The sequence below is a fragment of the Nanorana parkeri genome, unplaced genomic scaffold, assembly GCF_000935625.1.
Source record: "Nanorana parkeri isolate BGI_ZX_2015 unplaced genomic scaffold, ASM93562v1 scaffold10, whole genome shotgun sequence".
Lineage (NCBI taxonomy): Eukaryota > Metazoa > Chordata > Amphibia > Anura > Dicroglossidae > Nanorana > Nanorana parkeri.
This window is the reverse complement of record NW_017306278.1, coordinates 4,615,707-4,643,216: the sequence shown is the minus strand read 5'-3', so window position 1 is coordinate 4,643,216 and position 27,510 is coordinate 4,615,707. Positions and strand designations below refer to the sequence as shown.

Here is a 27,510-nt window from a genome sequence, read left to right as displayed (position 1 = left end):
TGGGACCAGCCCACCAGTCTATATGTACAATATAGTGCAAGAACGACACTCTACAGTGACCGAGATCATGACAGATAGAGGGATTCCCAACCAATCAGACATGATACACCCCTCCCCCCCCCTCCCTCCTCCTCCTGGGATCACTGCTTCCCCGTGAATTTGCTGTAGACCTGGAAGACATCGGGGTTCTGCTGGGCAAAGTTTTCCGCCGTGTTCTGCTGCAGCCAATCCGACGACCGCATCTGGTGCTGGAGCTGGACGATGAGGTCGCTCAGGTTGGAGCCGGACGGCTCGCGGTGGCTGGAGACGTAGATGACCTCGTCGGTGCTGTCCGCTTTACCGTCTTCTTCTGCCCGGTTCCTCTGCTCCGGCTGAAGCTCCTTCTCCCTCATCTCCAGGACCTTCCGGATTCGCTGCATTCCTGATAGCGGGAAACAAAGACAGACGGGTGCAATCTAAAGGGTCATGTGACTAAAGAGGAAACAATCGTACTTTATGATGTAACAGGCCTTCGTCTGTACTAAAACAGATGCATACTGTAATCAAGGTAAGGCATTATAACACACAGATCTGCAGTGACAGTTATTTTTCACTGCCTGCGTGCTTACTGAAACGGGTTTTTAGTGGAAGTTCCGTTCTCCAAAGTGCTTCCCTTGAGTAACCTCTGCATCTCTGGTCACCCCTTGCTAGGAGAAGATCCAAGGCCTCCCGTCAAAAACAGGGATAGCTAAAAGAAACAGCAACACTCAGTGGCGTAACAATCGCCATAGCGACCCAGGTGGCCGCTATGGGACCCGGGCACAGGGGGGCCCAGCCAGGACATCCCCCTGATGCCGTGCGGGCCGCCTGGGTCGCTATGGCATCTCAGGCTGCTGGCTGTCACTTGCGAGTGTAAGGAGGAATGGGTCGCTGTTAGATCAACGGGAACCTGTCAGTGATCTTTGCAGCGGCGAGGTTCCACAGCCGCTGCTGTGTCAGTGACAGCCAGCAGCTTCGGTGGAGGATGCCTGAAGGGGAGACGGGGGCCCGGCTACTGAAGGGGAGACGGGGGCCCGGCGACGGAAGGGGAGACGGGGGCCCGGCGACGGAAGGGGAGACGGGGGCCGGCGACGGAAGAGGAGGCGGACAGCAGATCGGGGCTGACAGATAAGAGGTGTGCAGGGGTGTGACCAGGCCACCTGAGAGTGACTCTGCAGAGTCTAACATAGAGAGTCTGTGGTGAGCTCTGCAGGGTCTCAGGTGGGCTGTGTGGGCTCTCAGGTGGGCTCTGCAAGGGGCGCAACTAGAAATCACAGGGCCCCATACAACATTTTGCAATGGTGCCCTATGATTTCTAGTTACGCCCCTGGCAACACTATCTTTTTCTAAAGTGCTGTGGCTCCTTGGGGGTGGGACCTAAGTTATTGGCCAGAGGACATTAATATGGACAGGGCAAATTTAGTAGCCTTTCCTTTAGTCTTGCACAGTTGTACCGGCTCCTCTCCTGTACTGAAATATTTGACCTTGATTTCACTGCACACTGTGACCTTCTCATAATGTGCATTAGAAGCTGCAGCAAGTCGAATAGAGCCCGCCTCATTTCCTGGCTGGAGGATGTTCAGCATCATCCAGCACTCTCCCCCACAGCCTTGCCTTCAGTCTTGCACAGTTGTACCGGCTCCTCTCCTGGACTGAAATGTTTTACTCTGATTTCACTTCTCCCAATATACATCAGAAGCTGCAGCAAGTCAGATAGAACCTGCCTCCTTTCCTGGCTGGAGGACAATTATCATCATCTAGCTCTCTCCTCCTGGCCCACGCCTTTCATTCATTTGGTTTCTTTTTTGGAAAATCCATGGCCTCCCTTCAAAAAGAGGGAAGGCTAAAAGGAACAGCCACTCTTTTTCTTTTAAAGTCCTGTTGCTCCTTGGGGGTGGTACGTAACCCTTTTATGACCAGAGGCCATTGATGCCTATAGGTCTGGGCCACATTTAGCAGGGTCAGCATGCGTCAGTTAACTTGACCCGATGACTAATTTGCATACCAAATTCAATTCTATATCTGCATATTCGGGGTTAACACATTTCCTTTTGAGCTGCACAGTTGGAAATGATGACATTTCACAGTAGCAGCTACGTTTTGACAGCCGCTCCTCCTGTGTGATACAAAGCAATTATCGGCTGTCATATTGGCAGCCGGTTTTGGAAAGTAATATCAGTGAGGGGGAAGATAAGTTTTTTTGGGACTTATCTCTCAAAATCCTCAAGTGGTTAATGACCGTCCTCAAGGCACGCACTCACCTAGCTGCAGTCGGTGAGTCTTGTCTGAGAATATGATTCGAAACCAGCCCGGCTCACAACATTCAAAGGCTTTCCCACAGGACAGAAGAACGTTGTTGTCCAGAAAGTCCCGCCACAATATGACTTCTTCCTCGAAGGTTGGAGCCCTCAGATACTGCAAGATGAACACAGAAAGACAAGGTCAGGGTTAGAGGTGCCTAGAACACTCGGGCATTGGATGGTTTGGATCCAAAGGGATTGTAGGATCCTCTAGTTACTCTACATACCCAAGAAAAATGACACATATGATGCAATAACACAGCAGTCTGTGACCCCCTGCCAGTAGACCTGTTTTTATTCTACCTCCATTAATAGGCCAAGCTGTCCAGCAAAAGGCCAAGCTGTCCAGCAAAAGTGCCGGTTACCGGTAGGGATGCACCAATACCGATACTAGTATCGGTGACAATACCGAGTATTTGCCAATGCTCCAATACCTTCAGAGGGAGATTTCCAACGACCGGCAGTGCCGCGAGAAAAGATGGAGCCGGGAAGCTGGCTCCCTGCTGTTTGGCCGGCACAATGCTGATTGGCCGGGAAGCTGGCTCCCTGCTGTTTGGCCGGTACGATGCTGATTGGCCGGGAAGCTGGCTTCCCAGCCAATCAGTGTCGAGCCGGGCAAATACATCTGATTATATAGCGACACGACCCCCACCCTGGAGGCACCTAATTCCCCTCACATAGATCCTTAGCATTCTTTAACGTACCAGTCGCTCGGCCAGATCTGCCGTCTCCTGTGTGCACACTGCACAGCGCTCATGTGATCGGCGCACAGGATTTCTGAATGAGAGCGCTGGGCAGTCTGCGCATGCGCAGTAGCAGGCTGAGGGCCGATCACGTGGGTGCTGTACAAAGGAGACGTGGGGAGATCTTGGAGAGCTGTGTCTCCCCACTTGGAGAGCGCTGGCCGAGGTACTGGTAAGTTAATGAATGCGGCTAAGGATCTATGCGAGCGGAATTAGGTGCCGGGTCGTGCCACCATATTGTCAGATCTGTTTGGCCGGCTGGATGCTGATTGGCCAGGAAGCCAATCGGAACAGAATGGACAGAATGGAGTCGGCTTCCCAGGCAATCAAGAAGCCTTCATGGCTTCCTGATTGCCCGGGAAGACGGCTCTATGCTACCGGAAGTACCAAAATATCGGTACTCGATACCGAAAAACCGGTATCGGTGCATCCCTAGTTACAGGGATTGGGACAAACCATATAACAGCGCTAGGGGAGCTCACAACAGTCAGCTTTTATTCATAGGGTTTAAAACTTTCAACAACAAAAAATGCTGCAATGGTTTAAAAAGTGTGAGCTGGACTTTAACTTGTTTATCTCTTACTTAGAGGATGATTTATAATCATATGGTATGGCCGGGTGAATGCCATTTGCACAGCATTCTAGCCACTAGATAAGGCCGAGGAGCAGAGGAATTTCCTATGCTCCTTGCCTCCATCTATCGGTGAGAATGTTGTGTGAACGGGGGAGATGGGAGATGCCCTGACAAAACATATAAACCCATGTATATCATCAATATCCAAAACCAGTATACAGTACCATGCGTTTTTGATATTCTTTAGTTCTACCTAAATCCATGCTGCATTCAGCACCCTCCCGCTGCCTGGTCACGTGACTGATGCCTCATGACCAGGCACTGTGCGATCATTCCAAGAGTCTCGAATACAATGGTAGTAAAATTATTACACCCGGCAGGTATATCATTCAACTCTCACCTTCCGAAAGTCAATCCAGGTGAAAAATCCGGCTCCGCGGTTTAGGAAAGGAACATTGAGGGCTCGGAGTTCGTCGGCTACAAAGGCCTGGGCAGCCCGCAAGCGAGCATGGTTGACCCGCAAATAAATCTGGTTAATCCAGTCTGTTATAGCACATGATGAAGAAAACAGAAACATAGATAATACTGTTAGAATAGAACTATGATACATGGTGTGATGTCAGAAACAGCCTACATTTACAAAGCCATTTATAGCTGCATGCATACAAATATATACGGCTTTTTGGCCATCGTCAGTGTAATGTACGGAGAACATGGCTGCATGAATTGGGGTTAGATGGCCACCGCAAGGAGTTGGGCCAAAATAAATTATAATATGTATATATATCTATCTATATATAGATATATAGATAGATATATATATATACAAATTTGAAAATAAGTAATATGGCAAATTTAAAGTAGTTAAAAGAGAACTATGGGGTAACTGTTTTTCCCCATAGTTCTCTTTGGGGTCACAGGAGGACATATACTAACCTCCTCCCGTGACCCAAAGCTCAGTATATTGTAGGCTATTGCATTATACCGACCTTCACCCCTCAATGCAGGGAGATGATTGGAAAGTGAACGAGCGACGGTATGTATTGGCTCACTTCCCGATCAATAGAGCCGACGTGTGACAGTTTCTTTGTCACAGGTCGGCTCTAACTATGACGATGAGTGGAAATCACTCACCTCATAGTTCTCCTTTAAGTTTATATATATATATTGATACTCTAGACAGCGATTGAAAGCCGGCAGGGTTGTTCTTTAAGCTTTCCCTCCCCAATCACCATCACATCCATCACCCGGTCTCACCTCGATCACGAAGCAGCTGAGCCATCATGTATTGTACAGGTCCACAGACCCCATGGAAGTAGCAGAGGGAAGCCACTCCATTGCAGACATCTTGGTTCTGAGAGTAGAGGGTGCCGAAACGCACCCCGGAGACAGCAAAGTCCTGAGGGCAAAAAAGTGAGGATCTGATGAGTCGAGGTGCTTCTTACGTCAATGGAAACCAGGGGTAGGGAACCTGGGCACTCTAGCTGTGTTGAAACTACAAACCCCATGAGGCATTGCACAACTGACAGCCACAGGTATGACTCCCAGAGACAGAGGCATGATGGGATTTGAGGTTTCGGCAAAACTGGAGTGCCGAGGTTGCCCGCCCCTGCTCTGAACATTTTATTAGAATGTTCGTGGCCATTAAAAAGCAAATCACACCAGTACTTTATAGTATACCTGAAGCCTTTTTTTGTAGTAGTAGTAGGGAATGGTTGAAACCTCTCTTTTTTTTTTTAATTCTTTGTGTTCCTTTGGGGAGATTTTCCACTTGTCTTGATAGACAACAGGAAGTGAGAAGAGATCCCACCAAAGGAGGTAAAATCCTCTCTTAGACAGTTGTCACTGGAACATGTGTTTACATTGGACAATTTCTCCTCTATTGCTGTTCTGGGGACAACAAAAAATTGGTATTGTTGCTTTCTTTCAAACCTGCTGATAATAGCTATTAGGACACACCAGGAGAAGACACAGAATAGACTTAAAGGAGAACTATGGGGTTAAGTATTTTCCCCATAGTTCTCCTTAGGGTAACGGGAGGACACAAACTAGCGTCCTCCCGTCACCATAGGCTCAGTATACTGCGAGCTGCTGCTCGCGGTATACTGAGACACCGCAGCTGAAGCGGATCCCGACAATTGTGTCGGGATCCGCCCAGCTGCGTGACTGACAGCTGGCTCTGCCTATCTAGAGGCAGAGCCAGCTGTACCCTCCCCCGTCCGTTCCGCCAGTCAGCGCTGGCGGATTGGAGTGGGGAGGGGGGAATCCAGCCCCTCCCCTGTCACGGCAGAGAGCCGTGACAGAATCGAGAGGTGAGCGAATGCCGGTATGTGTTCGCTCACTTCCCGATCTACTGAGCCGACCTGTGACAGCCTCATTGTCACAGGTCGGCTAGAACTATGAAGTGAGTGAAAAGCACTCCCCCCATAGTTCTCCTTTAAAGTGACACTAAACTCCGGAGTAAAATCTTAAAAATACATTCAAGTACCTGAACTATGAACAACAATGTATCTCATTTGTGTATCACTCGGCTGTAGATCCTCCAATCATCTCTGAATTGGTGCTGACACTGTCCTTCCTTCTGGAGGGGGGCTACTTTTGTACCCCATGGTCCCTGTGTGTGTTGTAAAGTAGTCACCGCTCCAAGCTCACTCCCGGAATGGACTACAATCCCAATACCAAATAGTAAACGAACTCATCCTTATGGTTATGTTGTCTCAGTAACTCAGGAGGTATCTCATACATCCTGGTTCAATTAACATCTACTCTTTTCTTTAACCGCATGCAATATTCAAGCTCTGATGAAGAAGGGAATGTATTGGCCCCCGAAACGTGTTGGCTGTTTTATGTGATCACATGACCATCATTTGTTAGAGTGAATTGGACTCTTTCACCTTTTGGTCCTTGCCTACTTTCTAGAAAACAAAAGAATGCTGGCTTTAGATACACCCCAATTTCCTTATAGCATCCTCACTGCACTTACCTTACTAATCCCCCACATCACGTGGGTCCTTTGGGGGTCAGGAAGTCTGTGTGAACACAAAACTTGTAAATAAATGGAATAATGAACAGTTTTTTTTTATAAATATCCTTTTAGGAAACAAAGAAAAACAACAAAGGAAGCAACAAAAGGAAACAATTGAAAAAAGGTTTCATACTAAGTATACATAGAAGTATGTTAAACTATGACAACCCTATTGTTCTGAAACTGTATTGTACTGTAAATTGTATTGTAACTGTACTATCTCTGCTATTTTGTAAAGCGCTGAGCAAATTGTTGGCACTGTATAATAATAATAATAATAATAATGAGGTGAGTGAAAATCACATCCTCAGAGTTCAAGCCAACGTGTAACAATGAAACTGTCACATGTTGGCTCAACAGATCGGGAAGTGAGCGAACGCATACCGTTGCTCGCTCACTTCTCGATCATCTCCCTGCAGAGAGCCGTGACCGTCACTCACGGCTCCCCGCAGGGATTCCCCCCTTCCCTGCTCCTCCAGCGCTGACTAGAGGAACGGACGGGCTAGGGGGCGGGCACAGCTGGCTCTGCCTCTAGATAGGCAGAGCCAGCTGTCACTCAGGCAGCTGGGTGGATCTCGACAGTAATGTCGGGATCCGTCCCGGCTGCAGCGGTATCAGTATACCCGCAAGCTGTAGCTCCCTATATACTGAGCTTTTGGTCATGGGAGAATGCTAGAATATTTCCTCCCGTGACCCTTGTCCCCACCCCGGGGCTTACACTGCCGTTTCACCGCCGTCAACAAGCACTGCCCCAGACCCCCCCGACTGACCAGCCGATTCACGGACAGCACCCCTCTCCCGGGGCTTACAGATGACTCACCGATGCCGTCCGTGTCCCGATGGCATCGCATCCAGGTCTGTAACCCTTCTGCAATTGGCCCGCGGGCCGGTGCCGCCCTCAGCGAATCCTTGCGGCAGATACGCCCCTGGGGGTAATCTACTTTAAATTAAAACTCCCCTTTTGTCTGGAAGTACAAAACTCTCCAGTCTGTTATACACTAAAATTGCTAAAGTATGTAAAAAGAGGTTTGTAAGATATCTGCAACTTCAAATCAATATGCAGAATTAGCTTCTTACAATTTCTTCACCCAGAAATTTGAAGATGAATTTGCAAATGTTTTTTTATCGAAAATGTTCAAAACATCCTTTATATACCGATACAATGTAACCATCCTTCATATGAACAATATGTGAATAGAATGCAGCAATCCAGTGCAACCAATCAGAAACCACCTTAGTCTACCCACGCTAAGGTGCTGAATGCTGATCTCCAATTGGCTGGTTATTTATTATAGGTATTTCTATAGTGCCGACAATTTACGCAGAGCTTTACATAGTTGCACATTCACATCAGTCTAAGATCCCTAGCTCACATACAGACACATATTAGGGACAATTTAGACAGGAGCCAATGAACCTTCCAGCATGTCTTTGGAGTCTTTGGGAAACGCGCACAAGCACAGGGAGAACATGCAAACTCCTTGCAGATAGTGTCCTGACCGGGATTCAAATCGTGGACCCCCAGTGCTGCCAGGCAAAATGACTCTTGCTTCTGAAAATTTGTATAATGATGATATACATTGTGTACAGTATAAACTCCTTCCAGAATGGTCTTTAGACCCCCCCACCCCCACCCCCCCCATTGTATTGTGTACAGGTCATGGTTTCTGAAGACCTCTGCCATGCTGGATCCTGGCCAAAAGGTTTTGGTTGGTTTATAGAAACAATGAATTTCAGAAAGTCTGAATTTGCATAAGAAGCTTTGCAGGCTTTGGAGCAGTCAAGGGCGAGTCGGTGAGCTTAAAGGAGAAGTATGAGGTGAGTGCTTTTCACTCACCTCATAGTTCTAGCCGACCTGTGACAATGAGACTGTCACAGGTCGGCTCAGTAGATCGGGAGGTGAGCAAACACATACCGGCGTTCGCTCACCTATCGATCCTGTCACGGCTCTCTGCCGGGACAGGGGAGGGGCTGGATTCCTCCCTCCCCGCTCCGATCCCCCCAGCGCTGACTAGGGTTATACTGAGCCTAGGGTGACGGGAGGATGCTAGTTTGTGTTGTGTTGTGTTGTGGAAAAGCCTTAACCCCATAGTTCTCCTTTAAAAGGCACCATATGGCAATAGGGATCAAAAACAGTATGAGAAATATACTTACTTATCAAAGCTCAGGACACTGTGGAATGTGGAGGATTCATCAAAAACTGACAGCATATAAATCTCATCCACTATAACGTGCAGCGAGTGCCTATGAGAGAAAAGGATACAGCTTTATACGTTTACAAAAAAAAAATCACCCTTGGGGAGAACATGCAGCAAAGATCCTTCTCAAATCTTTTCTTACGCTGAAGGAAAGCTTAGAACTTCCTTCATGCTCCTGAGAGGAGAACTGAAGCAGGGCCCTGTGATGTTTTCGGAAGATATGTACAGCACCCTGCCCCTACCCTTCACCCAAACCAACCATGATCTACCCACTTTGCATAGAAAAGCAGTGAATGGATCCCTTGGGGTGAAGAAGATTGTGAAAACTCTTCAATATCTCTTTTACCCCTTCCTTGCCGTCCTCCCCCTTTTTTTTCTCTACTTCTCTCCTCTTCCTTTCTACTACTATATCCCCTTTTGAATTTCCTCCCCTTCGCACAACTGATTCAGCCTTGACCACTTTAGGACCGTTGTGTGCATATATATGTCCTGGTCATGAGGAGGTTCCAACCAAGCTGCCGCAGCAGCTGTGATCTTAGTACCGTTCTTTGCAGTTGGCACCCAGCTTTCACACTGGGCGGCTGTAGAGCTGCCCGATCACTTGTGTGGTGCTAAAAAGGGCTTCTTCTCTCTATCTCGGACTCCCTGCCCCTTGGGTGGACCCGGGACCAGCATGGCGGCAGCTGCACAGGAGGGTGATCAGCTCACTTCCTGTGGCTGATCTTCCCTCCAGTCACTAAACCCGGAAGCGACAAGAATGTTGTCACTTCCAGCTTCAGGCTTTCATTTCTGTCCTGGCCAGAGAAGAAGCTGGTGACGCATAATCTGTGATATTACATTGGCCATATGAGTCTTCCATGTAAAACAAAAATTCCATAAAAAATATTGATATTTCATGTAAAGCCAAGGACAGGGAAATCAATATGTAATTAAAACAGAGACTGGCTGACACTCATCTAAAACAGAGCGGCAGCCCTAAAAAACAACTCATCACACCGCACCTTTTGGCAAACTCCAGGAAGTCCAACATTTCAGAAGCAGAGTATACGTCACCCAGAGGATTGTGGGGGTTTATCAAGATAAGAGCCTTCACAGTGGTGCCCTGGAAGAAACACAGCAGGCTATGGCTATGGCAGTGACACAAGCTGTGATTGGTATTATACAGCACGCGCTATGCTCTAGTCCACATTCAAACACCTACCTCCTCTTTGGCGGTCTGCAGAGCCGACTCCATTTTCTGCACAGTTAGTTGGAATGGCCGCCCCCCCGAAGACGTAACCTGACAACCAGAAGCAGTTTTCAGATTTAGTTTCTGACAATTTCTTCACCCAGGAATTTGAAGATTAATTTGTTACATTTTTTTATCAAAAATGTTCACAAAATCATTTATATACCCATCAAATGTAACCATCCTTCATATGAACAATATGTCAATGGAGTGCAGTAATCCAGTGCAACCAATCAGAAACCGCCTTAGTCTACCCACGCTAAGGTGCTGAATGCTGATCTCCAATTGGCTGGTTATTTATTACAGGTATTTATAAAGTGCCGACAATTTACGCTTTACATAGTTGCACATTCACATCGGTCCCTGTCCTCAAGGATCTTACAGCCTAAGGTCCCAATGTCACATACAATGTCCAGATGGATCCCCTCTACTCCTTACAGCGGTTAGGACCATACAGTAAATGGTGGTGCTCACAGTGATGATCACGGATGGTGCCGTGCAATACTAGGCCTTGATACAAATAAAGATCACCAGCACTCAATGAATACTTTGAAGAGGTGCATTACGCGCAAAAAGCAACGTTTCAGGGCCACGCAGGGTCCATTTATCAGGGTGACCCAGGGCCGGCGCTACCATATAGGCAGGTCAAGCATCTGCCTGAGGGCGCTGCTGTGGGGGGCGGAAAGATGCGACTGGGAGGTCGCCCCTTTAAGACGGTCACGGCGGCGGCGATCACATCTCTCTGCGCTCCCTGTCTCTCTACTCCCGGTCGCTGCTGCTTCAGAGCGGCCAGGAGTAGAGAAGAGAGGGAGCGCAGATAGGTGTGATCAGCGCCGGTATGAAGAGCCGAGCAGAGGCAGGGATCCGTTTGATGAGGTGAGACCCGCGCCCCCCCCGACCTGACCCCCCGCCAGGAAGTTCTCATCTGCAATCCCCCCTCCCTCCCTTCCCCCCCGCCAGCTACCTTTCTCTTCTTCCTCACAGGAGACAGTGAGGGGAGAGCTGCACTCGCAGCCCTTCCTCTCAGCTGTCACAGGAGTTCTGGCACAGTGTTGTGCTAGAACTCCTGTATTGGAGGTGACAGGGTCAATAAAGAGAACCTGTCACCTCCATATGCTATCACACAGGGCATTGTGTGATAGCAATAAAGTTAAGTGAAAAAAAAATGTAATTAACATTTTTTTTGATAAAACATTAGAAAATAAATAAAAATTATGAAAAAATAAGTAAAACATAATGATAAAAAGTAAAAGATAGTAAGATTAAAAAACAAGTAATAAGAAAAAAATAACAAATAAAAAAATAAGATAAAAAAATTATAAAAAGATAATCAGATATATATTTAAAAAGTCAAAAAATTAAGTGATAAAGTAAAAAAATTAGAGGTGCACCAAAAAGGAAGTTTCAAAAATGCACCTTCGCCTGTGTAGGAAAAAATACTTGCACCGGCCCTGGCGTGACCCACTTTGTCACCCTGAGTGGCCCATTCACCTGAGTGGCCCAGTGGCACATTCACATCATTCCCTGTCCTCAAGGAGCTTACAGGCTAAGGTCCCTATGTCACATACACCCAGGAATTTGAAGATGAATTTGTCATTTTTTTTTAATCAAAAATGTTCACCTGATCCTTTATATGCCCATCAAATGTAACCATCAGAAGTCACCTTATATTAGTCTACCCGTGCTCAGGTGCTGAATGCTGATCTCCAGTTGGCTGGCTATTGCACTACACCGCTCCATGTGCTTTGAAACTAAAGTCCAGCAGAGAAAGCTGCATTAAGGGTCTGCCAGTTCAGAGGAAGATGCAGCAACAGGCTAACAGATGATGGGATTTTTGCCTTGGCCTCCGCATTGTGCATTGCATGAGCCTGTCCGGGTGCCACTTATGTATACCTGTCTAAGCAAGTATTCGATCCCAAAGTTGGCCATAAACCGGTTGAACCGGTCCTGCTGACATTGGCACCCCTCCATTAAACAAAAGGCAATTTTTTAATCAACTTTTGTTAAAGGAGCAGGTGTGAAATATATGCTGCAGTCACTGTTAAATTAGCCTGATGGGGAGGGGGAATCCCCCATCCATGTTGTCAGCATGGATGGCATAATCAAGAGTTTTTTTTCATCATGGGGGTGAAAGAATAAAAGTGTTTGGCGAACCTTACTCTATGGGGGAGGGGGAGGTACCAACAGGTGATTCTTTAAGCTGTCCAAGGTTCATCTTTAAGGCCAAGTGTATACTAGACATGTGCGATTCGTTTCGTTACGAATTGAAATTCGTACGAATTTTCCTGAAATTCGTAGATTCGTAAGCATACGAAATCCGAATTGCAGTTTCCGAATTATATCCGAAATACGAAATTCCGTTAACGAATTTCGGATCCGAATTTCTTTGAAACAGGAACTAATATTACCCCTGTAAATGAGGTTGAACAACATGACAAGATTTTTTTTTTAATCCGAAATACAGATCAGCTGCTGTTTAGAGTTGCATTACAATACACAGGCAGGAAATACGAAATTCCGTTGACGTATTTTCATTCCGTTACGAACATTCGTTATATTGAAGGTAAAAAGCAAAGTCCATTTATATTGGAGTTGATGGTAGGTTTTTTTTAAAGTCCGAAATATGAAATTCGGATACGGAATCCGTTAACGGAATTCGTATTTCGGATACAAAAACAACTACCACATCGACTCCAATATTAACAAAGGTATTTTTGCTTTTTAACTTCATCATAACGAATGTTCGTAAAGTTACGGAAATGTGCCGAAACTAACGAAAATACGTATTTCATACGAATCCGAATTGAGTTTCGGTTACGAAATACGAAATAATGGATATTACGAAACAGAACGAAACGAAACAGAACAAATTTTTTGACGTCGCACATGTCTAGTGTATACATACCAAAGACTTCTGAAGATCTGGCCTGACTCTGCCCGAGCTCAGTGCAAACTGAACTGTAGCCAAAGTAGACCTTAAAAACTGCTTTTAGAGTTCACCAAACCGTGTAAGCAATGCTTTCGATGTATACACCGGGGCTCAATTATTTTGCGAAATGCAGTCATCTAGGAACATATCCTAAATATATTCTTTCCACTGCAATCAGCAAAATAGTAAAGTACACAATGTACACAAGGAGAGCACTGCTTATAGAATTTAATGAGCTCTAAAAGCGTTCCTATTTATACTACTATGAACGTTGGAAAGGACAAACAGGGCTCAGGAGAGCTCCATAAGCTTGTGTACACGCAGTGGCGTCACAAGGGGGGTGCGGGGGGTTCGGCCCGCACACGGGTGACACCAAAATGACTGACAGTCATTTTGGTGTCACCCCCCCCTCTGAAAAGTCGGGCGCTCGGTCATGGACCGAACGCCCGACAGTATCAGGAGAGAGGAGGGGACTGTCCCCTCCTTTCTCTGCCGGCGTCCATCACCAAGATGGCCACCGGCAGGTGTCACCCAGCCTCGGGACGCCCCTGTGTACACGTACCCGAAGTGTTTAGCTAAACTGCCCCCCTAAGCTGGTAATTCACTTAAAGTGGACTGTTACCCATAATCTTGAAAATAATAACAAACACACACCTTTAGAAATGTTTAGTAATGACAATCTACAAACACATACTTCTAGATAATTGCCGGCTTTGTATTGTTTGCATTTCTTATTTCTCTTTTCTTCCCCAGTCTCTTGACAGTGGCCATGTTAACTAAGGGCAGGTTACTAGCTCTCCTATTACTTCCTGGAACTCTGGCACACGTGACTAGGACATGTGACCATGCACATGATCTATGGGGAGGAAAATTACTTTCCCTGAGATCTCGTGAGATTACAGATGAGATTTCCCAGCAATGCTCTGCTGATGACGAGGCAAATCTCAGTGTGCATTGCTTTTGGCAAACTGAAGTAATTTTGCCCTTTCAAAGCAGGAAGTGAATGTTCTGCAAGTGTAAGTATTTAAAGGAGAACTATGGGGTCAGTGTTTTCCCCCATAGTTCTCCTTAGGGTAACGGGAGGACACAAACTAGCGTCCTCCCGTTACCCTAAGCTCAGTATACCGCGAGCTACAGCTCGCGGTATACTGAGACGCCGCAGCCGGAGTGGATCCCGACATCGATGTCGAGATCTGCCCAGCTGCGTGAGTGACAGCTGGCTCTGCCTATCTAGAGGCAGAGCCAGCTGTACCCGCCCCCTCACCCGTCCGATCCGCCAGTCAGCGCTGGAGGAGCGGGGAGGGGGGAATCCAGCCCCTCCCCTGTCACAGCAGAGAGCCGTGACAGGATCGAGAGGTGAGCGAACGCCGGTATGCATTCGCTCACCTCCCGATCTACTGAGCTGACCTGTGACAGTCTCATTGTCACAGGCCGGCTATAACTATGAGGTGAGTGGAAAGCACTCCCCTCATAGTTCTCCTTTAAGAATCCCAGCTGACATGTCTATGTTATTATTATTCATCATACATAGAGGGGTGCATTGGTAGAATTTGATTTTTGAGTGTAAAGATCCGCATTCGGGATGAATGCTGCCACTCTGAATCACTCTCTCCAGTCATTGTGCCAAAACATTACTCTCAAAGCAAGATTTTTTTTTTTTTATTCTCCCTTGACATGACTTGCTGTAGAGTTAAATGCTTTGCAATGGCACCTTTCTCCTGAAGAAACACAAGACAGCAGGAGATTCAAGCCACCAACATCCATCCACAATTAAAATATCAGATTTTCAAAGGATTTGCACTTAATTTCTGTACCCTTCTAAATCAGGGATGGGCAACTCCAACCCTCCAGCTGTGCTTTAACTACAAATCCCAACATGCCTCTGGGAGTCATGCCTGTATCTGTCAGTCTTGCAATGCCTCATGGGACAGTATACAGCAGATTATTGTAACCCAACACAGGATCCCCATCACTCACCTTGCTTGTTAGGTGCACGTAGGCCAGCTTAATACCGCTGTACAAGAAAATGCTTTGTGTGATTCCTCCATAGAACGGCGTCGGAATGAGAATAGAATCTGTGAGACAAGAATCAATAGGATACATTTAGTGCACAACCTGCCTGAATCAAACAATGACAGGAAAGAAAATGATAAGTTGGATGTAAAATGGCTTCAACTGCTGTTCAGAATATACTGTACAAGGATGTCATATGACATATGCGACATGCACATCTAATCTGATCACAGATATAAAGCAAGAGAACTCTTCCCTATGCAGGGAGCAGGCACTGTACACATCTGCCTTAACACCAGGGGGCGCTAGCAGCTGAACGAAAATCCCAACCTGACCATTTAGTGCACCCTCCACAGACAGAGAATAGTACGAAGTCCCTGCAATCTGACCACCAGGCCTTGTTCACACCAATTGCAGAGCAGATCCGGTCAGGTTTCTGCACACGCACGCTAGTCTTTTAGATGCGTTTTTGACGCGTTTTTGGCTAAAAAAAAAATTTTTACATTGTTGTTTTTTTTGTCCGTTTAAAATGGGCTTTCAGTGCGTTCCAGGCATTTGCATGCGTTTTTGATGCGTTTGCAGATCCAGAGCAGGTAAAATAGGGCCTGCTGCAGTTTTTTCACCTGCTCTGGAACTGCCCGCTGCGATGTGAACTGGAGCAAAAAATACCATTGGAATACATTGGGCGCAGTTTTGATCCGGTCTGCAACTGATCTGCTCTGCACCTGCTCCGCGCTTGGTGTAAACAAGGCCTTAGCCTCAGCTTCTGCCCATTCCTGTTGTGGTCACATGCATGAAAAACTATAGGAAGCTGGGAAAACATGCAGACAGTCCCCGCATTGCTGATCTCCCAGAAATCATAATAATTGAAAAAGGTTTTTCAGACCTCAAATCATGTTGTACCTTTATATAAAGAAAACAAAACAGTGCAAGTTCCTACAATTCAGACCCCAGATGCAAGGTGATCTGACTTTATACTGCCCAGCTCCAATGTACGGGCAAGAGCCGCTCTATAAAGACAAGTAAGAAAGCGGAATTCCGCTCTCCTATTCATCTCTATTGAACTTGTGGTATGACAGGTTCCCTTTAAAAGGAGAACTATGGGGTTAAGTCTTTTCCCCATAGTTCTCCTCAGGCTAACGGGGGTTCACAAACTAGCGTCCTCCTGTCACCCTAGGCTCAGTATACCGCGAGCTGTAGCTCGCGGTATACTGAGACGCCACAGCTGAAGCGGATCCCGACAATTGTGCCGGGATCCGCCCAGCTGCGTGAGTGACAGCTGGCTCTGCCTATCTAGAGGCAGAGCCAGCTGTACCCGCCCCCTCCCCTGTCCGTTCCGCCAGTCAGCGCTGGCGGATCGGAGCGGGGATTGGGGAATCCAGCCCCTCCCCTGTCACGGCAGAGAGCCGTGACAGGATCGAGAGGTGAGTGAACGCCGGTATGTGTTCGCTCACCTCCCGATCTACTGAGCCAACCTGTGACAGTCTCATTGTCACACGTCGGCTAAAACTATGAGGTGAGTGAAAAGCACCCACCTCATAGTTCTCCTTTAAGACAGATCAGTAACACAAAACAAAAATAATTCCAAAAGAACACTTTTGGTACAACCTTCTATTTGTAGAAATCAAATGGACATCAGCTCACCTCCAGCATCACAGAGGACAGCGGCCAGAGCGGAGAACAGGGAGCCACAGCCGTTTAATATAACCACCTGGGATATAGGAAGGAGAATTGTTACAAGTGCACTGAAACAATGAGTGGGGAGAATTTCCCTGGGGCAACAACGTATGATAGAACCACCCAGAATAAACCTAAATATTAAAGGCCTTTTACATTGTATCAGTGTACGATACAAACCACCTGGAACTGTATGGGTATATTTACCTGGAACATTGACAGACCTGTTACAAAGTAGCAGTATATGGTATAAAATTACCTTCCCGGAACATTGACAGACCTGTTACAATGTATCAGTGTATTATATAACCACCTGGAACTGTATGATATATTTACCTGGAACATGGATACATCTGTTACTGTATATCAGCATATGATAGAACTACCTGGAACACTGACAAACCTACTGGAACACTGACAAACCTGTTACAATGTATCAGTATACAATATACCGATTGGAACTATGTAATATCTAGCAACCAATGACATCAGAGGATCCCCTCCGCAGTCATTGGTTCCTAGGTCCGCTAAGCGGTCCTAGAAACCAATGATGTTAGGGTGCTCCTCTGCAGTCATTGGTTGCTAGGACTGCTGGGCAGTCCTAGCTACCAATGATATCAGAGGTCCTTCTCCATCCCCTCTCCTGCAGCTACCGCCCATGGACAGGTGTGTTGCATGTACTACTTTTTTAAACCATTACGCATCGTACAGTATTACGAGGAGGTGCGTTTGGGGTGCCATTCAAATTAATGGCAATGCAGCACACCTGCCGCACTGTAAAGCATGGTTGGTGCATTGTGTAGTACCGTGTACTAATCAGTTTGGCCCTCCATAGCCGTCCCAGCTTCCTATGTGGCCCCCAGAAGAAAATTAGTTGCCCACTCCTGATGCATGAACTAGTTGCCCACTCCTGACAGAACTACATGGAACCCTGACAGATTTGATACAATGCATCAGTGTATGCCATCATGGCTGTCACACAAAGAAAATGTCCCATTTGTTTGAAAACCTTTGTGCAGGAAGAAGATGATGGCGGGTCTCAGAGTCTAGCAGTTCTAGGACAGGTATATGTTATACTGATGATCTCTCTGTATAGGATCTACATACAATCCAATAAACTTCCAATGAGAAACCCAATAGACCATCTCACTAATAAGGATGGGCTCGGGTGTGTTCACAGCTCCACGTGCCGAGCCCGCCAGGAAGCTGGCAGCGCGCAGCGCCAATCACAGGCACTGAGACATTTCCTGATCTCTGCAGCTGCGGACCGGGAACATGTCTCAGTACCTGTGATTGGCGCTGTCAGCTGCCTGGCGGGCTCGGCACCTGCGAACACACCCGAGCCCATCCTTACTCACTAACAGCAATATCCATACAGTTATTACTCACATTTTCTGAAGTTAAAGGTGCGGGTGTTTTACAGTAATAAGTCAAAAAACGGGCCACTTCTTCTCTTAAACTGAAAGAAAGAAAGAAAATTCAAGACCATTGCAAAGTAAATTCAGGGGTTCGAGTCTCTAAAAGTCATTTAACTTTATGGGAGGTTCAAGTGCTAAACTATGGAGTTTAACCTGTTTAGACACACACTGATCAGCTGTATTTAGGCCGGTCTAACAACAAAAGTGAACTTCAACTCTCGACATAGGTCTCCTATGACAGCTTTCTATTATCATGCTAGACTAATACGCCACAGGGGCCTGGGGACAAACCTATATCCCTGGTCACAGGGGAAGCCAACCCCTTGCTGCCCACAATGGAGGTGTATGCTGTAGCTATGCAAATATGGACTTTCAGATAGTATTTATTTGCATAGGTCCCTAGAGTGGTCGCTACAAGAGCCCATCATAATACAGCTGCTCCTACATGCACTGCAGGTATAGAATTAGGTGGCGAGATGACCAGTCTCACAATGTGTATAAGCCCAACACCAGAGAATGGTCACCAGGAAGACAACCAGGGTTTGGAAGGTTACAGCACCTGGGAGGTAGGTGATTTTACTAAATATATATTCACATTTCTACACCTCCATGTACATTAGTTTCGTATCAATTGTGTGGCCAGAATTCAGCTTTATAGAAAGTAGACACTAAATGCTGAAAGACCCAATAGACTCATGAACTTGTGCTGCGTTAGCTACATGGACTGTCAAGCGCAGAATTATTTGTTCATTCCCTATAGTATATTTGGGACTGTAGTACCCACCTAAAGCTAACTACTGACATGAGATAACAATTGCTCAATCCAGACATGTTTGGACAGACTGGGCGATGTTCTCATGTCTACTATGACGTACCCACCAGCACTCGGAACACTTGCAAAGCATGGCTAAAGTTTGAGAAACTTTAAGGATAAAACACCATGTCCAGTAGTTTTTCTGTTCACCCCAGTAAGCTTCACTAAAGGCATCTACAGTGTGCCCACCTCCTATGCCCCACTCCATGGGCCAAACATGACCAGTCTACCCACACGATGATGCCGTTGAGAGGCATTGGCAGCAACAGATGTCAGAGGGCATTCAGATTATCCCTGCTTATTTAACCACCTTTAGGTGTCTATGACCCTTAATTAAAATGTTAATACATCTACATATAAAGAGATACTCACAATCCATGGCCCTTCCAGTCTGGATACTGCAGCAGCGGAGGCTCAACCACATTCATGTCACTTTGGGTCAGCTGTATAAATACAAGGACATGGGATCTTGTAGACTATGGCTAAACAGTCCCCAACCGACATTGTACAAAGAGGGGTACAAAAGTGTGATGAATTTTGCCTTAACTAGTCCCATTAAAATTTCCAAGACTCTAGCTTGGAGGTCAAAAACAAAAAAAACACCCTCTACAGATCAAGCATATTAAATGCAAGCCAATTTTTTCTGCAGATATTTACTTACCACTGAACATTTTGGCAAACAGTCCATTAGGAAGCCTAAAATCCGATTTAATACAGATCTGTGTGCTTACTGGCCCTTTGAGTCCACATAAGTCCCTGCTTTGCTATTCAAGCTCTGATGAAGGAAAGGGTGCTTTTGGCCCCCGGAACATATTGGCTCTTTATGTGGCTGAATTTGAACAATTAAAAGCTTTTGGACTATCTTTGTTAATATGACTGACAACCTAGCCGACTGATAGCGAGACAGGAGTAAGCAAGACCAAGCTGGACTTTTACAGGAAAAGTTGAGATAAGCATATAGATGTATTTTTGGAGTTATTGGCCATTATGACCTTCACATTTTCAATAAAGCTAACCTCTGCCTAGGGATTGTTTATTATATGATTAGCATGAAGTATGCGGGTTGGTGACATATTCACTTTAAGTGCTTGTTTTTTCTAGGGGGTGAAAATGATGATATACTCACCTGACTCTCGGTCCCACCTGGCTGCTAGACCGGTCTCCACTGCCTCTTCTCCCCTGGGCTCTGGTGGTCTAAGGAGCCATGGCATCTTCACATATAATGAAGAACCATTAGACACGAGGATGCTGAGGGACATACCATAGCGGGAGAAGAAGTCACTGCTGCAGGACCGTGGATCAAAATCATGAGTATTTATTTTTGCCCCTAGACCGAAATGAGCACCTACCCCTTGCAGTGCGGGGGTAGCCCCACAGCAAGGTTTTATTTTTTAAAATCATATATTTCTAATAGGGCTGTGCAAATTAACGATTCATTTCTTGATTAATCGTTAATCTTTTTGATCGATGAAAATTTTTTTGATCGATTTAAATTTTTTTTTAAACTTTCTGCACGAGCGCCAGCCAAGGCATTGGCCTATACACATACCGCACAGCAATGAAGTAATAAAATGAACTAGGATCACACTAATCCAGCACGTTGTTATTCCGAGTTGCCCCACTCAAGTGGCGGCCATATTGAGTGGGGCACATGAGATTAAGTGTGATCCTAGTTCATTTTATTACTTCATTGCTGTGCGGTATGTGTATAAGCCAATGTAGTTGGATCTGTATGTGCTTTATAATTAATCGAAATTAATTGATTAATCTATTAAAAAGAATTTCGATTAATCGAACACGAAAATTTTAATCAGTAACAGCCCTAATTTCTAATAATAATAATAATTTCAGCATTTTTAGAAGAAAAAAAAAAAATTAAAACTCACCCGTTTGGACATCAGGTCAAAGCAAAGTTTATTTTCACTCGTGCCAAAGTTGATGATGCCCTGCAAAAGGTCACAGCTATTATTAGTCACACAGAGTGAAAACCGAGACAAGGGGATTTAGTCAATTAAATATGAGTTTTTGGAAAACAGCTAAAGAATCCAATGAGCAGGTTGGAGGTACAGAGGGGACACCAAAAGCTCTAACATTAAGTGGTGTCAGCAGTTAAGCTATACAATGCGGCAGAGGCATGTGAATCATAAAACTAGCTGAGCAGTCCTAACAAAACTCAACAGATAAAACAGTTACATATGCCTGAATTTGTGGGCAGCTGAACCCCTCTCCCAGTACCCGAAACACGAGGCACATAGAGAAACTGCATACTTAAATATATGTTAGTGTTTCACTCTTATCTGGAGCCCTTTAATATATCAGATTGTTAATGCTAAAAACTACTACTATTTAAAGTGATATTAAAGGAGAACTATGGGGTTAACTCTTTTCCCCATAGTTCTCCTCAGGTAACGGGAGGACACAAACTAGCGTCCTCCTGTCACCCTAGGCTCAGTATACTGCGAGCTGCAGCTGAAGCGGATCCTGACAATTGTGCCGGGATCCGCCCAGCTGCGTGACTGACAGCTAGAGGCAGAGCCAGCTGCCCCCCTCCCCCGTCCGTTCCGCCAGTCAGCGCTGGCGGATCGGAGCAGGGAGGGGGGAATCCAGCCCCTCCCCTGTCACGGGTGAGGTGAGCGAACGGCGGTATGTGTTCGCTCACCTCCCGATCTACTGAGCCGACCTGTGACAGTCTCATTGTCACAGGTCGGCTAGAACTATGAGGTGGGTGAAAAGCACTTACCTCATAGTTCTCCTTTAAAGCCTAAAGCCCCCCCTCCCATCCTCATGCTGATGTAAGGATTTACCTTAAATGATGCCTCTTGACCCGATCATCTACTTCTTTCCACTTGTATTCAGCAATCCCTCCAGTGCTGGTGGCGGTCTCTTCCTGTCACTTCCTGTCCCACGGAGTCTATGCGGGTGCACGCTGCCTCCATTGACTTACCTTCCGTCTCTCCTCTTCTCCCAGCCGAAGATCTCTACTGCGCATGAGCCCGCCCCATGATCCTCTGCAGCCTCCCGAGAACCTTCAGATCTTTGGACGGGAGCGCACGGCGGAGACACAGGTAAGTTTGAACCCTTTGGTAAACTTGTTTTTGCATATATATCGACTGCTTGGTAACAGTCGGTATATGCAAAAAAACAGGAGGCTTTAATGATCCTTTAAGATATGTGGGAGGAAAATGGGGAAAAAGAGTCAATATACTGACCTTACCCCTGGCTTACATTCTGCAGGCGGTGATGTCACCATCCTTTCATGAGAAGATGCTCCTGCACTGTGCTAGAGCATAATCTTGAGACAATAGGGGATATTTAACATTCCCCAGGATGTTCGAGATGATGATGGCATTGCTGAGCTGTACACCTAACGTCATTGGTGCACTTTCAATGCCAAGGCAGAAAGAGCACTGGAATATATTCGCACTGCCCCAGGCAATTAGGCCAGGCCACAGAAGCTACCAGGGCTTAGGTAAGTTCTATAGTAAGACTCTATGAAGCAAATGAAGATGTCCTGCTATTCTGAAACATTAGATACTAATACCTGCTCAGGAAACATTTTGGAGGTATTCTTACAACGCAATAAAAGAGAAAAACAGTATAAAAAGCGCTCACATTGGGGTTCTTGTCCTCATCGTACTTGTCTTCATGATATGCTCTGTATCCCTCCTCAGAGGAGCCTCGGAAACCACACAGGATGTTGCCACGACTAGACAGATAGGGGCTGAAGAACTGCTTACAACTGTACACATCTCCTACTTCAGGCTCTTTGCTCGTAGAGGCTCTCTTCAGATTGTCACCCTCTGGTGTTAAGCCAGAATTTGATGGAGGCATGGGCATAGACTCCCCTCCACTTTGACGTATCATGCCCAGCATCTGGGCGAACACAGTGAACATGCGCAGCTCGTGCTGACGGTCCAGCTGCAGCCTCCGCTCCTCCAGACGAAGCCTCCGTTCCTCCGCCTCTTGCTCCTGCACCATCCTCCGTTCCTCAAGTTGAAGAAAGCGTTCCTCTGAGGCTCGCTGAGCCATCAGCATCTGAGCGATGAGGTCCTCCAGCGGCTCCAGCGGTTTCCTTTTCCTCCAGAACTGCGGATGAGTGCTGTGACCCGAGGAGCCCGCCATATTGGCTTCACTGAAACCTGGAGGAGTAAGGAGATCAATAAAAAAAATACTAATAAAATATCTGCTGCAAGACCAAAGTCCCCGAATTAAACATGTTCTATTACTGATGGTCCCGCAGAAGACAACGCTAAACCCAACTGCGCCAGAACCTAATTTATTCTCATAGTGAGGCGGACATCTTTACATTGTCAATGGCTGTTGGATTCCTTTCTTGACTTGTTCAGTCTGCTGGCAAACTCTGGCTGCAGGCTTTCTAGGATAAGGAGCATCTGATCCATACTCAGGCTCCATTATACTGACCATCACCAAAGTCTTTCACAAAGAATTCCAAGTCTGGCCATCCTTATAGCCAAGAACCCCCTTTTATACCGGTGGCAAACTGGTTTCTGGTCAAGTCTACAAGGATTGTGGATGGTCAACTGCACATGCAAGGGGTCACATCCACTCCACTTTCTTATTTCATATTATGGAGAGCACAGCAGAAGGAATGGGAACACAAAGCTCCAAGGTGGAGGGAACCAGAAGCTACATCAGGGAAATCGCACTAAAGCTCCCAAGAGATATATGACGCCAGCGGATAACTCACCAGAAAACCTCCATCTCTCACTTTTTGGTTAGAATGACCGGTGTTAGCTCTCTACTAAAGCTTTATACACCTAAACATATGAATTACATTCCAACTTCAGCACCTATTTTTTTATTGCAAACGTTACCCTTTGTCTTCAATCCTCCATTATAATAGACCTTCTCTTCATTAACCAAGACGTTCACAGTCCCTTTGCCCTCTCAAAGCACACAATATCCTACCCGAAAACAGGGGCCTTTAACCAAGGATTCTTTAAAGAATCTCTGACACCAGACCACTTATTTCAACAAAATAAGTGGTCTGGATAAAAGTTTACGCATTTCAGCCTGAAATGTGTAAACTTTTTTATGGGTAGTTTGACTTTTCAGCGAAGTTTATCTCGGAGGAACATTTTGAATGTCAGCATGTTTGTTACCCTTTCGTTGTTCCAGTAGGAGGAGTTGCATAGTATTTGAGGTTGAATAAAGACATTAGTTATATACATATATATACACACACACATACATACATACATACATACATACACACACACACACATACATACATACATACATACATACACACACATACATACATACATACACACACACATACATACACACACACATATATACACTTTACAAAAAGAGAGAATGGGACCACTTTGTTATCACCACTGTAGACATGTTGAGCTGGTAACTTATGGCAAAATGTCCTGAGAGTCTGAAGTCTGATTTAAAGCTCATTTCCCTCTAACCCATCAGAGTATACTGGCAAGTTCATGACACATTCTGGGTGCCTATAAAAAGGAGACTCTCTCTCTCTCACTTTTAGTTTGGAAGGGGTCAGCCACTTCAACAGGAACCAAGCTGGACCCCTCAGAGGGGACACACAAAGTCAGTAATAAGAATGTATACAAAGTCTCAAGGGAGAACCAGGCCAAAATCTTTTGTTGTATTTACTCATAACAAAGAAGTGTGGACAAGCCAACGCATTTCGGAGTCGACAACACTACCCCCTCAGGGCTTAAGGTATTAGAAGAGTCTAAAACAGGGCTCAGTTTAGGATGATTAATGGGAGAAATAAGCAAAGCAAAAAAAATGGATTAGCAGCTTGTTCAAACAGCATACGGCTTGGACTCTTAGAATTTTGGTCTGGCGCTCTCTTCAAACGTTGTATACATGGATCCTTTAATCTTGGTCCCCTAGAAGGGGGTGCCTTGATTTGTTGGGAGCAGCCTTGCTAGAGTTATGGTGCTCCATGAAAACTTGATTGATATTCTAACCCTAATAAACAAGATGCATGCAGCTCCTCTGATATACTGTAGATGTTCAGTAATAAGAACTTGACAAAACCTCTAGCCCTTCCCTCCACTATGCAAATCTAAGGGAAGCGTTGCGGTTGAAGTTAAATACAGAAGGATCAGTTTGGGTTGGAAAGACTTCAGTGGTGTTTTCTGTGTAATCCTGCATAATTTAGCATTTCCCACAAATGCTGACTCCTTGTTATCCAAGCCATCAAACAGGTCATCAACGAAGATGGTAGAAGACCGGAGCCAAAACTGGTCCAACCGGGACTCTGCTGGTATCTTCAAAACACTCTACACAAGTAAGCCAACTTCCCCAGTAAAAGCTCTTACCTCCTTCCTCAGTCTACAGAGTCCCTTTACCCCTAACGTGACATTAAAGTCACAATATCGCCCCCCCCCTTTAGGGACTTACCTTAAATTATGCCTCTTGATCCGATCATCTTCTTCTCAGTGGTTTTCAGGAGTCCCTCCAGCACTGGTGCCGGTCTTTGATCCAGCACATACTGCTGCGTCTCCTGTGTCCCACGGAGTCTGTACGGGTGCACGCTCCCGGCTGTGTGCATTGACTTACACTGTGTGTCTCCTCTTCTCCCGGCTGAAGATTTCTACTGCACATGCGCTCGCTCCATGATCCTTCACAGCCGCTCGAGAATCTTCAGATCTTTAGACGGGAGCGAGCGGCGGAGACACAGGTAAGTAATGACCTATTTGCTAATTATTATTTATTTTATGTTTTTGCATATATCTACTGCTTGCTAGCTGTAGATTTATGCAGAAAAAAATGAGTGTTTGATTCTACTTTAAAATCTGATTAAAAATTAACATTTCTGAATGTTTTTGAAAATTCAGAAGAGATCAGCTTTGGCTGTTTCCTAACTAGTAAACTCCCAAAATCTAAGCCCCGCTTCACACCTGGGTGTTTTGTAGCGTGTTCGAACGCTCTGCAGAACGCTCAAACACCGAAATCCCATTATTTCCTATGAGTATGGTTCACACCTGGGCGTATTACAGGCCGTATGAACGCGCTACAAAACGCCCTACGCCCAAAGAAGTACAGGAGCTTTTTGTCGCGCGTTTCCATTGGGATACAGCCAAGAAGCCCTCGGAAACGCGCGTTGGTCGCACGTTTTTTTACCATGAATCGCGCATATTCGATACGCCTAGGTGTGAACCCAGCCTAAATACTTTTCTCCCGTACTAAGGGCCAGGGCCTGCAAAGATTGAGCATTCTCTTCTGGGCAGACTATGATCTGTTATTTAGGAAAATTTACATATTTGTAGTCTAGTGTGCCTTTTGCACGAGCGTGGTGAAACCCAACGCAAAGAATAAGTGATTAATGGAGCTAGATAGCTAAAGACTGCTTGACTATTGTTGTCAATGAAAGCTCATGCTCGCAGCTGGATCCTAAACGGAACTTCGTGGCTTCCAAATGTTGCACTAAAAATGACCTAGCTGAGTTAAAGTTGACCTCTCAGTCTGCATGAATAAGTTCCTGATTTGGTATTATATAGAGCAATAGTAAACATTTTCAAAAACTCTGTATATTTCATGAATAAAGGACAGTCCATGAGCTCCAGGGTGGAGAGGTGCAAGTGCTGGTAGAACAAGGGCATCAGTCTGCTGCAGGCAGTAGGATGCACATCCTCAGTCTCATGCCTTCTGCCCCAGTGATCACACTGATCATCCATTGTAACTATGGAGCAACTCTGTCCAGAGCAGTCACCGGGATTTACATGATTGTGTCATCTCTGAGCCTAAGAAGTAGGATGCTAAAACCAAGGGCAGATAAAACTATTGTAGGGGGGGGGGGGGGTATGACCTTTAAAGAGGTGATAAAGAACTGTAAGTGTTACACTCTCACATTACTTAGCATGCATGTATCATATGAAAGATATATCTGACACAAGGTCCACTTTAAGGAACCTTTCTATGGTATGCAGTCTCTTACCTGAGGGGGATACGCTGACCTCAGCAGTGACCTCCACTCTGGATATGGGTGAATCTTGCCCTCCTCTATCCAGCATGCTTTGTTCGTCCTCTTCTTGCTCTCCCCCGGAATCCTGTATATACGTCATAGGAGGTTCTGGAGTCAGACATTGTTCATCAGACTGCACATCCTCGGATTTGATTTCCATCATTTCCGGATGTGTCTGAGAATGACCATACTGACTGAATGGACCGTGAAACCCCTCAGACAGGGAGTTCTGGAGCAAATGCTGGTTCAAGAGCCCACCGGGGCCTATAGACCCATAAGAGAGAGTAGGGCGGTGAGTCAACACCCTGTCCATCACTTCGTAAAACTTCCAAGCCCTTCCACCTCGCAGGGTCTTACTATTGTCCTTCAGCCTTCGATATTCCAGCTTCATCTTCTTGATCTTCTCCCGGCACTGGTCGCCAGTCCTGTGGATTCCTTTTTCCCTCAACGCATCAGCAATCCGGTTGAAGACATGCTGGTTCCGGAGACAGCTCTCCAGTTCCATCTGCACCGACTCGTTTCCCCAGAGCTGTAAAAGTTCTACCACCTCCGGGTCTGACCAGTTGCTCCCTCGTTCATATTTCTTCCCTCTGAAATCCAT

General features: G+C 45.9%; 1 protein-coding gene across 1 annotated transcript; it reads right to left on the bottom strand.

The window, feature by feature from the left end:
- Window positions 1–125: 125 nt before the first annotated feature.
- Window positions 126–27,510, bottom strand: ACCS (1-aminocyclopropane-1-carboxylate synthase homolog (inactive)). The gene is made up of 15 exons (XM_018554915.1): window positions 26,883–27,510; window positions 22,550–23,076; window positions 20,824–20,883; window positions 19,310–19,380; window positions 18,095–18,164; window positions 16,673–16,739; window positions 14,993–15,090; window positions 10,060–10,137; window positions 9,860–9,960; window positions 8,815–8,904; window positions 6,619–6,664; window positions 4,893–5,034; window positions 4,036–4,178; window positions 2,280–2,433; window positions 126–421 (listed from the first exon to the last, which is right to left on the bottom strand). Exons 1-15 carry the CDS (start codon window positions 27,508–27,510, stop codon window positions 141–143), a joined length of 2,556 nt encoding a protein of 851 aa, XP_018410417.1. The 3' UTR covers window positions 126–140.

Bases quoted from the DNA above. Each gene is read 5' to 3' on its own strand.
- ACCS (XM_018554915.1), bottom strand. From the start codon at position 27,510: ATGGATTTCAGAGGGAAGAAATATGAACGAGGGAGCAACTGGTCAGAC. The intron at 10,138-14,992 runs GTGAGTGATGGG...TCTGGTTGTCAG, and splicing joins ACGTGCACCTAACAAGCAAG to GTTACGTCTTCGGGGGGGCG. The intron at 2,434-4,035 runs GTGAGAGTTGAA...TTCATCTTGCAG, and splicing joins CCTGGATTGACTTTCGGAAG to TATCTGAGGGCTCCAACCTT.